The sequence below is a fragment of the Ammospiza nelsoni genome, chromosome 28 (assembly GCF_027579445.1).
Source record: "Ammospiza nelsoni isolate bAmmNel1 chromosome 28, bAmmNel1.pri, whole genome shotgun sequence".
Taxonomy (NCBI): Eukaryota; Metazoa; Chordata; class Aves; order Passeriformes; family Passerellidae; genus Ammospiza; species Ammospiza nelsoni.
Genome location: NC_080660.1, coordinates 3,571,607 through 3,586,454, shown reverse-complemented (window position 1 = coordinate 3,586,454; position 14,848 = coordinate 3,571,607). Strand labels below are relative to the sequence as shown.

Sequence of the window (14,848 nt, the reverse complement as noted above, 5' to 3'; positions counted from 1 at the left end):
AACAGAAGAAGATGGAGCTGGAGCAGCCCCTGGCACTGGCTGCCCTCACTCTGCCTGCAGGTAGGACTTAAAAATAGCCTCTTCCTGCTTGGTCCGTGTGTTCACCTCGGAGCCAGAGCTGAGCAGCTCTGTTCTCTCCATGCCTCTGCTTCTGCTCTGTCTCTCCTGGGAGCCCCAGGGCTGGCACAGGGGTTGGCAGCACCAGGCTGGAGCCAGGGGCTGCCCAATGAGGCTGGGGGTCTGGTCCCTCATGGCCTGAGAGGAGATGCAGTGAGTGACTGGTGCTGCCAGGAGCAGAGCAGAGAGCTGAGCATGTCCCTGTGGATCAGGTTTCACGCTCCTGTGCTCTCTGGCATTTTCCTCTCACAGAGATGATGCCTTCCTACCTCTTACCTTGGTCCCAGGCAGCCAGAGTCACCCCAACCCTGGCTGCATGCTGCTCTCTCAGCCTGCAGAGCACAGTGTAGGATGAAATGACACCAGATGGAACCAGCCCGCTCCTGTGGGAGTATTTATTGGTTTGCAGGGGCTGCCTGAGCCCAGTACCCATCTCTCTGGCCCTGGGACTGGCCATTCCCCATGCTATTTGGAGGTGGGGGTGCCCTGGCCGAGCTGCAGCAGGGAGTTGGTGGTGTAGTTCTGGAAGAGGGGCTGCAGGAACATGCCAATGGTGCCAAAGACACAGACGAAGACGAAGATCCATAGGAAGAGGCGGTCGATGACCATGGCCACGTACTTCCAGTCCTCGCTCACCTGCAGGGGGCCAGGAGAAATGCTGGGTCAGCCTGGGGCCTGGGGTATTGCCCGACACTGCCCCGACTGGGATTTGCATATCTCAGAGCCTGGAACCTGCTCCCTCAGCACTGCAGCTCCTGGGGCTGCCTGCCAGTCTGCCGTGGGCCTCATGGGGCTCACTCCCCCTGCTGTCGCCCGCACCAATGAGCCCAGGAAGGATCTCCCCAGTGAGCAGAGCTGGGAGGGGGAACTCTGCAGAATCTGCAGCCTGACTGCTGTGCAGGGCCAGGCCTGCTGGGATCCTCTCTGTTTCCAGAGCAGCTGCTTCAGCCTGGGACTGCAGTGGTGGGTCAGGGATCAGTGAGCACAGGGCTAGGCAGGGACCCCCTTGGTGCTTGTGCAGTCACTCCCCATGGCACAGCCGTGAGCCAGAACACACTCTGCACCCCCAGCTCTGCCCACTCCCAGATCCCCACCACCCACCTCCACTTACACTCTGATGGGTCAGGGATCAGTGCTGGACCCCACTGAGCACGGGGCTAGGCAGGAACCCCCTTGGTGCTTGTGCAATCATTCCTTGTGGCACAGCCACGAGCCAGAACACCCAGCTCTGCCCACTCCCAGATTCCCACTGCCCAACTCCACTTACGCTCTGATGGGTCAGGGATCAGTGCTGGCCCTCACTGGGCTAGGCAGGGACCCCCTTGGTGCTTGTACAATCACTCCCTGTGGCACATCCACGAGCCAGAACACACTCTGCACCCCCAGCTCTGCCCACTGCCAGATCCCCACCCCTCCACTTACGCTCTGATCGTCGTCCTCGCTGCGCATGTGGTCGGCGATGAAGCGCACGCCGTCCACCGCCTCCTCCAGCCCGCAGCCGCAGCCCGCCCCGGGGCCCGCCGCCTGCCCCTGCCGCTCCCGGTACCCGTTGAGCCCCTCGGCAGCCTTGGCGGCGCCGGGGTTGGCGTAGCAGGTGCAGGTGTGAGCCCCGGCCTGCACGAAGAGCGTGGCGGCGGCGGCGGCGCGTTCCTGCGTGTGCCGGCGCTGGCGCAGGCGCTGGCGGGCGCAGCTCTGCCGCGGCTGCTTCATGAAGAGCAGAGCCGGGAGCTTGTGCAGGAAGAGGGTGCGGACCCAGGGTGGCATGGTGTGCGTGGTGGGCGAGCGGTGGTGCACGTTGAGGACGCAGACGCTGGTGACGATGGAGAAGGTCACCAGCACCATGGTGAACATGAGGTACTTGCCCACCAGTGGTACGTCCAGTGAAGTGGGTGGCACGATCTTGGAGATGAGCAGGAGGAATACGGTGAGGGCGAGCAGGACAGAGATGCAGAGCGTCATCTTCTCGCCGCAGTCGGATGGGAGGTAAAACACGAGGATGGCCAGGGAGGTGATGAGGATGCAGGGGATGATGAGGTTGATGGTGTAGAAGAGCGGCTTGCGCCGGATGATGAAGTCGTACGTGATGTCCACATAGGTGGAGTCGTCGGGGTTCTCGTTGCGCCGCCCCGGCAGCGCCACGATGTCCCACTCGCCGCTGGGGGTGAAGTCATCCAGGCTGGCCACCTCGCTCTTCAGCACCAGGTCGATCTCGGTGCGGTCGTAGGTCCAGGAGCGGAACTTCATGGTGCAGTTCTGCTGGTCAAAGGGGAAGTGCTTCACCTCGATCTTGCAGGCGCTCTTGTAGATGGCGGGGGGCAGCCAGAAGATGCTGCCATCGTAGGAGATCACCGCATTGGAGTAAAAGGAGACCTCGTACATCCCATCGGCACTGAGGTGAAGAGAGCTGCTGTCAGTCCTGCTGTTGTCAGCCCCAGCAGTACAACGTGGCCCCCCTGCCCTGGGTGGGCCTCGGGAACACATAGCCCCCCCCAAAAATGACCTACTTGTTGTAGAGCACCACATCAGGCAGCCAGATGTGCTTGGAGGGCAAGCGGACCTTCTTCATGTTGTCAAAGTCCTCAGGCTTCCACGTGAGGCGATAGTCCTCCCACTCCTGAGGACAGGTGGGATCAGCCCAACCCAGCCACAGGATGTGCAAGGGGGTGGCTCAGGACAGGGGGGACACAGGGGTCCCACAGAGGCTTTATGGGGGGCTATAACAGGGCAGGGTAGGCATTAGGGTCCCACACAGGATGTCTGGGATAGGGATGGGTCTCAAGGCAGAGGCGGGGTGGACATGGGGGTCTCAGGGTCACGTCAGAGTCCAGGATGCCCACCTGGGTCAGCCAGACGTTTGTGGTCATGATCTGCTCCCGCTCGTGCTGCAGAGAGAGAGAAGGGCTGGTCACCCAGGGTGCTGGGAGGGTTTGGGCGCCCCTGGCTTGCCCAGGAGGTTGGGGAGCAGAGCCCTGGCCAACTCACCACGCTGATGAGCTGCGCCAGCGACACCATCAGCTGCACGGTCACCAGCTCCGAGCCATTGGTCGCCGGCCGGATCAGCTTGTTATAGCGAGCAGGGTCCAGCAGGTACTCAACCAGCCGCTCCTCTGTGTCCGTGCCCAGGCTCCCTGGGGCATGGCCGAGCCTGAGCCCCGTGGTGCCGGGCAGGGCCCCCACGAGGCTCCGGGGACCCCCGGGTTAGAGCCTGTACCCAGTGTGGGGCTCCGACCCTGGCAGCCCGGGAGTGGGAATGGTGGCGTGCACGGGGATGGGGTGTGGGTGCCACAGCCGGGCACGGAGTAGGAATGGTGGCGTGCACGGGGATGGGGTGTGGGTGACACAGCCGGGCACGGAGTAGGAATGGTGGGGGGCACGGTGATGGGGTGTGGGTACAACAGCCGGGCACGGAGCAGGGAGGGCCGGGGGGGCTCCGGGAGCGGCTGCACGGCGCTGGGGATCCCTCTCCGCCCTCCCTTGCCTGTCCCCGCCGTTCCGTGCCCGTTCGTGACACCCCATCCCCTGTTCGGGTCGGTCCCTGCCCGCCCCCGTCACCGCCTCGGGGAGCCGCAGCCCGCGGCGGCCGCACAGCCCCGGGGCGTTCGGGGAGCGGCAGCGGCACCGCGGAACGGCCGGTACCGGCTCCGCTCCGGACCTGTGCTGTGCAACAGGCGCAGCCCCCGGGCCCGGCCCGGTCCGCTCCGGTGCCCTCCCCGCCCGTGCCGGTGCCATCCCGCCCAGCCCCGGCACTTACGTCTGAGGGCAGCGAGAAGGCAGAGGACGCGGAGCAGCGCCATGGGGGCGGCCCGGTGCCGCCACCGGCACCCGCCGCTGTCCGCGGTTCTGGCCGGGCGCTGTCCGAGGTGCTGGAGCCGGCGGCGGCGGCCCGGGCGGGGCGGCCCCGGGCGGGAGGCGGTGCCGGGCGCTGCGCCGGGGCCGTCCCGCGCTCCGGCTCCGTCGCCGTCACCGCCGCCGTCAGCGGCCCCGGGGCCGCCCCCGCCTCCGCCCCGCCGCGGCCCGGGCACACGGCGGAGGGCTCTGAGCTCCCCCGGCCCGCCGCTGCACCGGGGTCCCTGCGCGGGGCCAGCGGGGCGCCGGAGCCCCGGGCTGGGATCTGAGCGGGAGGGTTGGCGGGTGCAGGCCGGGAGCGGAGCCCCCGCCGTAGGCCCGTAGAGGGTGTCAGAGCCGGCACTGCCGGGCCTCGGTGAGCCCCGTCCCCGCCGGGCTCCGGCCGTGCCCGGTGCCCCCCCCCCGTGACCCCCGGTGACCCCTCCGGGCAGGGGCGGGGCTCCCCGCCGGCCCCGCCCCGCTTCCCCGGGGCTTACCCGCCGTCACTTCCCGTATGTCGCGAGACGCTTCCGGCGGGGCCGCCCCGCCCGTTCCGCCGACGGCACTTCCGGGAGCGGGGCCGTCCCGCCGCCATCTTGGGCGGGCTCCGGGGCTGCGGCGGCGGCGGCGGCGGAGCGGGTCCCTCCATGGGAAGATGCAGCGGGCGGGGCCGGAGGAGGCGGCGAGGACGCAGGCGGCGGCGGGGGGACCCGGGCGGAGCGGGGCCGAGGTGGCGGCGGCCCCCGCCGGGCGGCTCCTGAGGCGGGAGCTGCGGCTGCTCGAGTCCATCTTCCACCGCGGCCACGAGCGGTTCCGCATCGGCAGCGCCTGCCCGGACGAGATCAGCTGCGAGTTCGTCCCGGGGGCCGGGGCCCGCGCCGGCGCCTCTGCCTCCCGGGGGCCGCCGCCGGGACCCGTCCGCATTCACTGCAACATCACGGTGAGGCCCGGGGGGCGGCGGGCCCGGGCTCTGCGGGGGCACCGCCAGGCGGCCCCGCCACCGAGGGCTGCTCCTTGGCGGGGACGGGGCTGTCGCCGTTGCGGCCCGGGGTGAGCCGGGCCTGTGCCCCAACGTCCCTGGCGGCGGCGGCGGGGGGCGGCTGCCGCCGTTCCCGCTCTCCGTGCGGCCTCCGGGAGCTCCTCGGGGCCGCGGCTCACGCCGAGAACAACCGGGGGCAGTCCCGCCGTCCCGGTGTACGAGAGCTGGCCGTGCCCCGTGGTGTCTGGAACCCCCAGTGCTGTCCCGCTGCTCGTCGTCAGGCGTGGAGCCCCTCAGACCGCCCCCGTTTTTCCCCGGTTTTCTTTTGGGTTTCCCGGGGCGGCCCTCATCTCCCTGGAGAAGAGGAACCTGCGGCGGCTCCTCCTCCCTGCTGTGGCTCATCCGCACCTGTGTTTGAGGAATCCCGGTGCCCTCTTTGACCACAAGTTACAGCTGGTTTGTGTCTCCAGACGAGGAGGGCTAGCAGACCTTGGACGGCCCCTGGTGTAGAGTCTGAATGGGACTAACAACCAGAATTTTCTGGAGGGGCACGTTGGGAGTGTTACCAGAGGCTTTGTCTTGGATTAAAGGTGCCTGCTCGGCCTCTGCTCTGCGTGGGTGCTGCCAGGTTCTTCTGTAACTGCTGGTGCAAAACTGTGAGGGTAGTAACCCATGGGACACCCTCAGTGCCCTGCCTCTACTGCCTTCCACCCCTAATGGCCCCACAGCCAGAGGAGTGGCCAAAATGCCACTGTCCTCCCTCCCTGTTCCACCCTGGGCCAGGGAACACAGCCCAGAGCCAGCCCAGCATGGTCCCAGTAGGGGTTTGTGCTGCCCTCAGCCCCAGGGTTATGCTGGAGGGTGGATCAGTCACCTGTGGCCTGATCTCTGTGCTACAGAGGGATCTTCAGCCCTCACCCCGTGTGGCTCACTGCTGTGTGCACCACAATGGTCTCCATCCCACCAACAGCCCTTTCTCCCCTTTTCCAGGAGTCTTATCCAGCTGTTCCCCCCATATGGTCTGTGGAGTCAGACGATCCCAACCTGGCAGCTATCCTGGAGAGGCTGGTGGAAGTCAGGAAAGGAAACACCTTGGTGAGATGTACTCTGCTGCCCTGGGCAGGGGAGGGCTGGAACTTTTGGGGGGTAACTCCCTGCTTACGTGTCCCCAGCTGCCTCAAGTGGGGACAGTAGTAGTCTCATAAAAGTTCCAGACATTTGGGGTGAACTTCTCTGATATCATTTGGTGCCAGGGTGGGATTTTGCACCCTGATTCCTGCTGCTTGGAGCAGGAGGGAGCAGCCCTGGGGCCTTTGCTGCTGGCTGGGCACAGAGCTCCCCAAACTTCACTGACCCTCTGTTCTCTGGACAGCTTTTGCAGCACCTGAAACGAATAATCTCTGACCTGTGCAAACTCTACAACCTCCCCCAACATCCAGATGTTGAAATGCTGGACCAGCCTCTGCCGGCAGAACAGGTACGTGGCTCAGGAAAGGGCTCCCAGAGCTCAGAAAACAAGTTACACGTTCCCTGCTGTTTGCTCTGGTGGCTTCTGAGGTTCCCAGGGGAGGAACACAGAGGGTGAGAGCTTGGATTCCTGTCCTGGGTGATGCCAGCCTGCTGTGCTGGGCCTTGGTGCTGTTTTCTGTAAAGGCTCTCAGCTGCTCTTTGCTTTTAATTTGGTCCTGCTTGTTCATCCCTGTTTGACCTCATCTGGGAAGACAGCAGAGCATTTTCCCAAGATGCTGACCACAGAATCTCCATCCCTTTCCTCTCCACAGAGCACCCAGGAAGAGGTGTCCTCTGAAGAGGAAGATGAAGAGATGCCAGAGGTAAGTGCCACCTTAGTGTGTGAGCAGCTGAGCACAGGGAGGAAGGTGCTGAAAGGTATGGGGGTACAGGGGTCTTGCTTGGCAGAAGCTTGTGGCCCCCAGACAGGCAAGTTTGGACCAAAGGCTGGTTAATTCTGGGCATTTTGATGCTGAGGATGCCGAGGCACAGCTGGGCTCCACATATTCACAAATCCCAGGAGAGCACTGTGGCCACATTTCTCTTCGCAGAGAAAAGCAAGGCACAATTCTTCCCAAGAATGTTTCTGGGTTTCACATTCTCTGAACCTCAGAGAAAGGAAAAACAATTCTTATCTTATTTACTCCTCCTGTGTTGTTCAAAAGTGGAATGCATGGTGGAAGATTGTTTACCTGAAGGGAGTTGATAACTGGATTCTGGTGTGAGTGTTTGGATTCACTGACCAGTTGAATCCAGGTGTGTGTGTGGGCTGACAGTCATGAGATTCTGAGATTCTGAGCATTTGAGTGCTGGGCAGATTCAGTTTAGATGTAAGGTAATATAATGTGAAATAGTATAGAATATTATAGTATAATAAAGTAATTAATTAGCTTTTTGATAAGATGGAGTCCTCCTCATCATTCCTCTCCTTCATTGGGGGCAAAGATAATCCACTCTAGAGCACAGAGCTGAGCATGGCCATGCAGCCATGGCCTCCAGAGGCATGTGGATGAGCTGTGAGCAGAGCTGCTTTGGGCAGTACATGCTGTTCTCTAAAGCCTGAAATTCCTGCAGGAGAATTGGAGAGATGCATTTCTGGGTTGCTGTTGCTGGCAGGGAAATCTCTGTTGCACAGAACTCCCACAGAGAGGATGAGGTCAGGCGGTTGAGTGTGCAAGTGAGCTAATTGCCAGCAGTGGTGGAGGCAGCCACACTTCACTGCAAGCTCAGGGCACCTTGCTGCACAACCCACAGGCTCTGGGTTGTTTGGTTTGCAGTTTAGAGATCTGTGGAAGTGGGTGGAATAATCTTGAATCTCCATGGTGACGTTTAGCAATGCCTCAGACACGAGAACAGCACGGGCACTGAGTCAGCAGTGCTGTGGAGCCTGGGGGCAGGTCACTGAGCAGCAGCACCCCAGCACTTGGGGGGCTGTGCCAAAGTGAATTGCCTGCTAAATTAAGGCTGGGCTTTGCCACTGTCCATGGGGAAAAGGGGGAGGGTTCAACTGCCGCCAGCCTAACCTTGTGAATCTGCAAATCTGCAGCTTTATGGGAAATCAGAGTCTGCAAGGCCTCCGCTCTCCTGGGCTGGAAAAATGAATCCTGAGGAGCTGAGCATTCCTCCTTGTGCTTTTGCTAATGCCAGGCATTGTGGAGGGAGAATGCTCGTGTAGAGCAAAGGTTTTGTGCTGAGCAGTGGGATTTGTTCAGCTGTGTGGAGGAGTGAAGCAGCAGAACTGTGCCCTGGCACACAGATTTCTTATGCAGGTTAATCTACTCGAGGGATTTTCTAGGAGGATCTATTTTCCTGTGAGAGTCTAAAAATGTCCCAGCCCTTCCAAAAACGCTGCTCAGTAGCCACGAGCAGCCCAGAGAGGCCAGAGTAAACACTTGTTCAGAGGATTTAGTGCCAGAGCTGGAGCTGTACATGCCCACAGCCATTTCAGCTGCCATTTCAGGCAGCTGAACCCTGAGTGCATGGGGAGAGATTTCTGTAGTGAGCCCAGATGGGTTTTTCCATCAGGGGCTTGCACTGCCACGTGTTATTTTGGTAAACAGTGGGGGCCAAAGGCTCTTCTGGGGTCAGGTGCTGCACTTGGGGTGTGCTGAGCTCATCTACAGAGAGACCTGCTGTGAAATCCCCACTCTTGTTAAGGGAATAACATCCCATGCAGCTGGATTTGGGTGCAGGGATCTGTTTTGGGTGCAGGGGTCTGCTCTTCTCGTGGTGCTGGTGCCCTGTGTCCCTGTTGGGGTTTGGCTAGCCCAGGGGTCCGGCAGCTCTGTGCCAGGGGCTGTGCTTTGTTCCAGCCACCCAGCAGTGTGGCACAAGCTGCTGAAGCCGCAGATGTGCCAAGATCCAGGGTCATGGTTACATGGGGCTTGCTGAGGACTGAGAGATTTATGGGTTGTTATTAACAGGGGAGAATCCAGCAAACAAAGAGCTCACATGAGCCCAGTTGAGTGCCCAGAACTTGTGTTTTCCACTCTGTTTGTGCCTCAGACCAGGAGCTGGGACTTCCTGGGGGGAAGGAGTTGCACTAGGAATCCTTCCTCAGCACTCAGAGCAGGGAGGAGCAGAGGCACATCTCTTTGAGCTTTCCTTTCCCTTCCCAGGACACTGAGGACTTGGACCACTATGAGATGAAAGAGGAAGAGCCGGCAGATGGGAGAAAGACAGAGGATGAAGGCATTGGCAAAGAAAACCTGGCCATTTTAGAGAAAATAAAAAAGAACCAGAGGCAAGATTACTTAAATGTACGTGTCGCCCAGTGGGCAGGTGGGCTGGGGAAGCAGAGGGACTCAAGGGCAAGAGTGATGGAGGCCCTTGCCAGCCCTCCAGCCCTGAATCAGAGGGTCCCCAGCCAAAGGTACAGCAGTACCAGTTCTCCAGGGCTGATGGGGCTGAAGCAGAGCAGTCTGTGCACTGCCTCTGCAGCTCAGGGAGGGTGCTCAGTGACCCCAGGGGCATTGGTGCCTCATGGGGCAGTCCTGCAGCAAGATCTGGGGCTGCCTTCTGCCCCAGCAGCTGTGCCTCTATGATCACCTGAGGCTGTGGAGGTGGATTGTGCTTTTGTAGCCCTGGGCTGAGATTCTAACACAGCAGAGAGGCCACAGAGGTGTTTCTGCTGCAGCTGTGCTGCCTGAGGTGACATATTGGGCTGAGAGGTGCCAGGCAGGATAGAGGCTGGACTGAGTTGTGGCTGAGCTGTTGAGCTCCTAGAGCAGTAGCCATGGTTGGGTGCAGCATAACAATGCAACTCTCCCCTCCCTGTTCCTTGCAGGGTGCAGTGTCTGGGTCTGTGCAGGCCACTGACCGGCTAATGAAGGAGCTCAGGGATATTTACCGATCACCAAGTTTCAAGGGCGGTGAGTGCTGCAGGAGCTTGGGGGAGGGGGAGGAGGAGGAGGAGGATTCCTGCTCCTCCTGTGGGGTACCCAGTGGGCCTTGGGGCTGTGCTGCTTAGCCGAGGGGGAGGATCTCCAGCATTGCATGGTGTGACTCTGTCAAGAGTGATTAAAAACACCTTATACCCTCTCTCTTCCCTGCCACTGCTGGATGGAAGTGAGGAGCGTGCTGGGGTTGGAGAATCATCTGACTTTAAGGGAAATGCTGTTCCTGCTCCTTTCCTGAGCCCAGGGACTCAGAGAAAGAAACTGCTGCCCTCAGGACTGTCCTGGATAGGTGCTGCTTTTCATGGAGGGGCAGTACCCAAGTGAAGTTGTGCTGCAGAGCTCAGGGAGTTCTAAATCTGGGTGATGGCTGAACCCCCTCTCAGTGTCCCCCACAGTGACCCCCTGTGTTCTCCTTGCAGGATACTATGCAGTTGAACTAGTGAATGACAGCCTGTACGATTGGAACGTCAAACTCCTCAAGTAGGTGGCCCAGCTTGGGATCATGCGTTTTTGGTGATGGGACCAGAGGGGCACATGACCATGGCAGGGCAGCACCAAGCAGACCTTGAGTCAGCCTCTCTCAGGCAGCTGGCTTGCTGTCTCCACGACAAAAAGGAGATGATATCTCCAGCCAAGATGAGGTAATGGGAGCACTCTGCAAGTCTCTGCTGTTCCTAGAGTGCACAAAGAGGTGCAGCAGGCAAACCCTGAGTTTCACACCCTCCAGACACCAGTGCTGCTTTTTCCTTGGGCCAGGCAGCCTTTATTTTTAAGCTGTCAGTGTGGAAAAGGGGTGTGATGGTCTTCTCTGCAAACCAGAAGGAGAATTTTGGCAGTTTGTGCTGTCAGTGTGGCTGTGCAGGTACAGCAGCTCGGGGTGGTGGCACCAAGCTCAGCTGGCCTGAGCTGCACAGCCCTGCCTGACCCTCTGGGCTTTTCCTCTCACAGGGTTGACGAGGACAGCGCTTTGCACAACGATCTTCAAATCCTCAAAGAGAAAGAAGGAACAGATTTCATCCTCCTCAACTTCTCTTTTAAAGTAAGGCTCCCCCTCCCTGAGAGACACTGACCCAGCGAGGCATCAGAGAACTCAGTGGTTCTGCTTCTTTCTCTCTTTGCAGGATAACTTTCCTTTTGATCCACCATTTGTAAGGGTTGTATCCCCGGTGCTGTCAGGGGGGTGAGTAACTATGTGTCTCTCTCTGCTCTGCAGTGCTGCTCTTTGCAGTAGGTTTCACTGGGTTTATCCAGAGCTGTGCAATGCTGTGATTTCCTTGACATGGATTTGCCATTGGGAAGCAGACAGTGATGGTGTTTTTAGCATATTTTTTTCCATCAGAAATCTAATCAGAGAAGACGTTTCACCTCTGGAGCAGTGGGTGGGTATAATCACATCTGTCTGTGTGGTAACTTTTTGTCTGATTCCTTCCCAGGTATGTTTTGGGTGGTGGTGCCATCTGCATGGAGCTGCTTACGAAACAGGTGGGTGCTGATCCCTGGGGGAGCTGTTGTGCCTACCACACTCCATATTCCTGACATCTCCTGCCCTTCCTCTGCCTGCCAGAGCTGGGGGAGGCCCTTTGCTTGCCCTGGGAGCGCAGGTGGGTGGGTCTGGTCTCACCTTGTGTTTCATCCCTCAGGGCTGGAGTAGTGCCTACTCCATCGAGTCTGTGATCATGCAGATCAGTGCAACGCTGGTGAAAGGGAAGGCACGAGTACAATTTGGAGCCAACAAGGTAGGGTCTGGGCAGTGTAGGAGAATGGGGGCACAGCCAGGTCTGGCTGCACAGGGGAGGTGTGTGGGATGGCTTCCCCAAGGTTCCTGATGGTCTCCTTGCCTTCCCTTGCAGAACCAGTACAGCCTGACAAGAGCACAGCAGTCCTACAAGTCCCTGGTTCAGATCCATGAGAAGAATGGTAAGGGCTGAGGGAGAGGGCCTGCATTTTCCCTTGCTTGTTTGGGCTCCCCAGACAGACCACTCGAGTTTTGTCCTGCCTCAGGTGCAGAGGTGGCAGCAGCAGTGGCACATTGTGGCTGCAGAGTGCTGCTGCCCTCTCTGGGCTCTGGTAGCTGTAACTAGAGGCAGCCCCTCACTGATTGCTTGGACTTGATGATCTGAGAGGTCTTTTCCAACCTAAATGATTCTGTGTGGTGTTGGGAAGTCAGCCAGAGGAAAAGGCTCCCAATAATCAGGAATGTGTGGCCCTTTAGAAGTGGGACCTGGCTGCCTTTGACAGCTTCTCCAGGTGCAGTTTCCTCCCTCACAGATCTCTCCTCATTTCAGGCTGGTATACACCACCCAAGGAGGATGGCTAGTGTGGATGCTGCAGGACCAATCTGAATATCTTCTGGATGCTCTACTTGGATCTTAGTGATGCCTCTTGGCTTTCTCCCAGGATGTAATAGCTGTGCCTGTTGCAGGACAATACTGGCTGTTCAAAACTCTAAATAACTGTTTAAGGAGTTGGACTGACCCACAACACTTGCTGGGCCCATGCTAGCAGGCATTCTTGTTAAAACAAACTCTTGAGCCTCTTGTATTGCTGGAAACTTCTGACTCTACTCCAGTCTAGAGCATCCTCCTTACCTATGCTATGGATTTAATTTATTTTCTTATTTCATGTACACTGCTTTTTTTTGTTACGGTGTATGATGGATGTGTATGGAAAATGTATCTTTGGAGAAAAATTACAGTTTGTTAATTTGAGAATGCTGGTCTAACTAATTTTTTTCCAAGCTCCTGCTGGGTGGGTTGTGCCCTGCAAACCCTGCTGCAGCCCTGGTCCCAGGGTGGGGCAGTTGTGGAGCTGTGGTGGGCCCAAGCCCTGCAGGAAGACTTGGGAGAAGAAAATCCCCTTTTCTTTTTTGGCATGGAGGGAGCAGGCTTTCTGCCCCATCTTCCCTGGGCAAACTCAGCTTTTCTCTATAAACTGCAGACTTTCAGCTCAAAGCGCAGATGGGGAGATGTGTGAGGCTGCAGTGGAGGAAGGGTCTGTGGGTGTACCCCAGGGCTGCCAGCTCCCACCCCACACTTCTCCCTGTCCTCTTGTTGAGCAGTGAGATGAGCTGAGGCCTGAGCTTTGTCCACACATGGAGGCTGAGCCCCTTGTCCCCATCCCTGCTGTGCTGTGGCTTCTCTTCTGCAGGGAGTGGGGCACGGGCTCTGCCCTGTCCTGCCACTGTCCCCATCCCCAGCCAGGACCTGTCCCAGCAGTGAACACCCCGTTCTATGGGGTTTTCTTTTACTTTCCTTAAGCTGCTATTCCTGCTCTCCTTTGTTCTCCAGCCCTCCATGATGGGGTTGCTGCAGTTGTGGCCTGTTTCTCTGAACCCCAAGAGCCCTGTTTTGAGTCAGCTGGAAGGAGATTTGGCTCTTGGAGCTCCTCTAACTCGGGCCATGTCCTCGTCTGGAGGACAGAAGTGACGCACCAGTGTCAAAGATGGAACCATGCATATTAACTCACTGTGTTTGAATAAAAGTCATTAGAAAATCAAAGAGCCTCAGAACTCCATTATCTACTCCAGCAGCTGCTTCCATGTCCTGCTCAGAGCCTTGGAATAAAGAGATGCTGTTAGGAGAGGGATTACTCGCAGCTGCAGGAGCAGCTCTGGCCTCAGCTTGGGGACTATTTTTAAGTGCTTTGCTGAAAGACCAGAGGATTTGTGAAGCTGAGCAGCTCTGCCCTGTGTCCTCCAGCCCAAACCAGCACCTCTTGGGTTTCTGGCTCCTCTCCAACCCTGCTCCTGGTACTGGAGGCTGAGGGGGCAGAAGTGGCTGCACTCAGCTCCCACCTTTAGCTCAGGAGCCTGCTAGGTAGCTGGATAACTCAGCTTAATGAAGGTTTAAAATACTTGTGGGGCTTTCTCTTGGGTGAAGTAGGGGCTGCTCTGCTGAGCCCAGTGATGGGATTGGGTTGGGATTGGGTGTGCTGAGTTGTTTGCCATGAGCTCTCCCACACTCCCAGCTCCTGGTGGCTTTACAGGCTTGACTGAGCAGAGCTGAAGAGGGCCCTGCAGGACACTCTGTCACTGGGATGCTGACCTGACAAGCATCAAGGCTGAAAGTGAAGCAGGAGCAGGTGTCTAGCAGGCCACCTGCCAGTCCTGTCTGTTCACACCTGCCCAGGGAGGAGCCATCTGAGCTGGGCTTGGCCTCCATGGCCACCAGGCTGCTCAGGGAAGGAGCTGTGCAGAGCCACCACTGCCAAAGGCACTCCCAGGCCCTCCCCTGTGGGAGCTGGCAGGGAACAAGGATGAGGGAAGTCTTCCTGAAGGAGAAATGTGGCACATTGGTGTGAACACCACTGCAGCACAAAGCGACCAGGACAGTGCTGCCTGCACATCTGTCCTACTGAGGCCCCATAAAAATTGAGAGGGATTGAAATCTGCCTTCTGAAGCAAAGAAAAGGAACCAACACCCGAGTTTGCTGGTGGGGAAGCAGAGTTTTCCTAAGCCTCAAGAAGGCAAAGCTGAAGGCAGGCGAGATCCCTGGCAGTTCGGGCACCAGCCTGCCAGGGGCACCGCGCACTGCGAGGCACATCCTGCCCTGAGCGCCAGCGAGGAAATCCCATCACTTCCTCCGGCTCTGCCAGCGCCCAGCGCCTCCCCCTGCACGGAATGAGAGCCTCTATTCTGCCACAAACTCCATCCTGGGCCTGTGGGAGCCATTCTGCCACAAACCCCTCTCCTGTTCCCACAAAGTTGCAAAGGGGTTGGTGTTGTAAGGAAACCCCCGGCACTGCAGCCCGACAGAGCCCAAACCAGTGGGCTCTGCTGTGCTTTTCCAGCAAGGTAACAGCATGGCCAGAACTTGGCTGGAGTGCTGTGAGCCACAGAGAGTGCTCTGGCTGCACACAGAGTTTGTGGCCCATCGGGGTGTGCTTGGGGTGCCTGTAAAGATGCTGTGCTCGGGGTCCTTATAAGGGTGCTGTGTTCAGTGTTCCTGTAAAGGTGCTGTGCCTGTAAAGGTGCTGTGTTCAGGGTCACTGTAAAGGTGCTGTGTTCAGCGTCACTGTAAA

The 14,848-nt window shown here is 58.8% G+C and overlaps 2 protein-coding genes across 2 annotated transcripts; one reads left to right on the top strand and one right to left on the bottom strand.

Annotated features, from left to right (window-relative positions):
• Positions 1-498: 498 nt before the first annotated feature.
• On the bottom strand, positions 499-4,026 carry CHRNB2 (cholinergic receptor nicotinic beta 2 subunit). Its single transcript, XM_059490141.1, has 6 exons — positions 3,869-4,026; positions 3,100-3,245; positions 2,955-2,999; positions 2,622-2,731; positions 1,540-2,506; positions 499-753 (listed from the first exon to the last, which is right to left on the bottom strand). Exons 1-6 carry the CDS (start codon positions 3,909-3,911, stop codon positions 583-585), a joined length of 1,482 nt encoding a protein of 493 aa, XP_059346124.1. The 5' UTR covers positions 3,912-4,026; the 3' UTR covers positions 499-582.
• A 520-nt stretch (positions 4,027-4,546) lies between these two features.
• UBE2Q1 (ubiquitin conjugating enzyme E2 Q1) lies at positions 4,547-12,539 on the top strand. The gene is made up of 13 exons (XM_059490215.1): positions 4,547-4,882; positions 5,912-6,016; positions 6,294-6,398; positions 6,703-6,753; positions 9,049-9,189; positions 9,717-9,801; positions 10,248-10,308; positions 10,777-10,867; positions 10,950-11,008; positions 11,262-11,310; positions 11,469-11,564; positions 11,679-11,745; positions 12,114-12,539. Exons 1-13 carry the CDS (start codon positions 4,598-4,600, stop codon positions 12,143-12,145), a joined length of 1,227 nt encoding a protein of 408 aa, XP_059346198.1. The 5' UTR covers positions 4,547-4,597; the 3' UTR covers positions 12,146-12,539.
• The last annotated feature ends 2,309 nt before the right edge of the window (positions 12,540-14,848 follow it).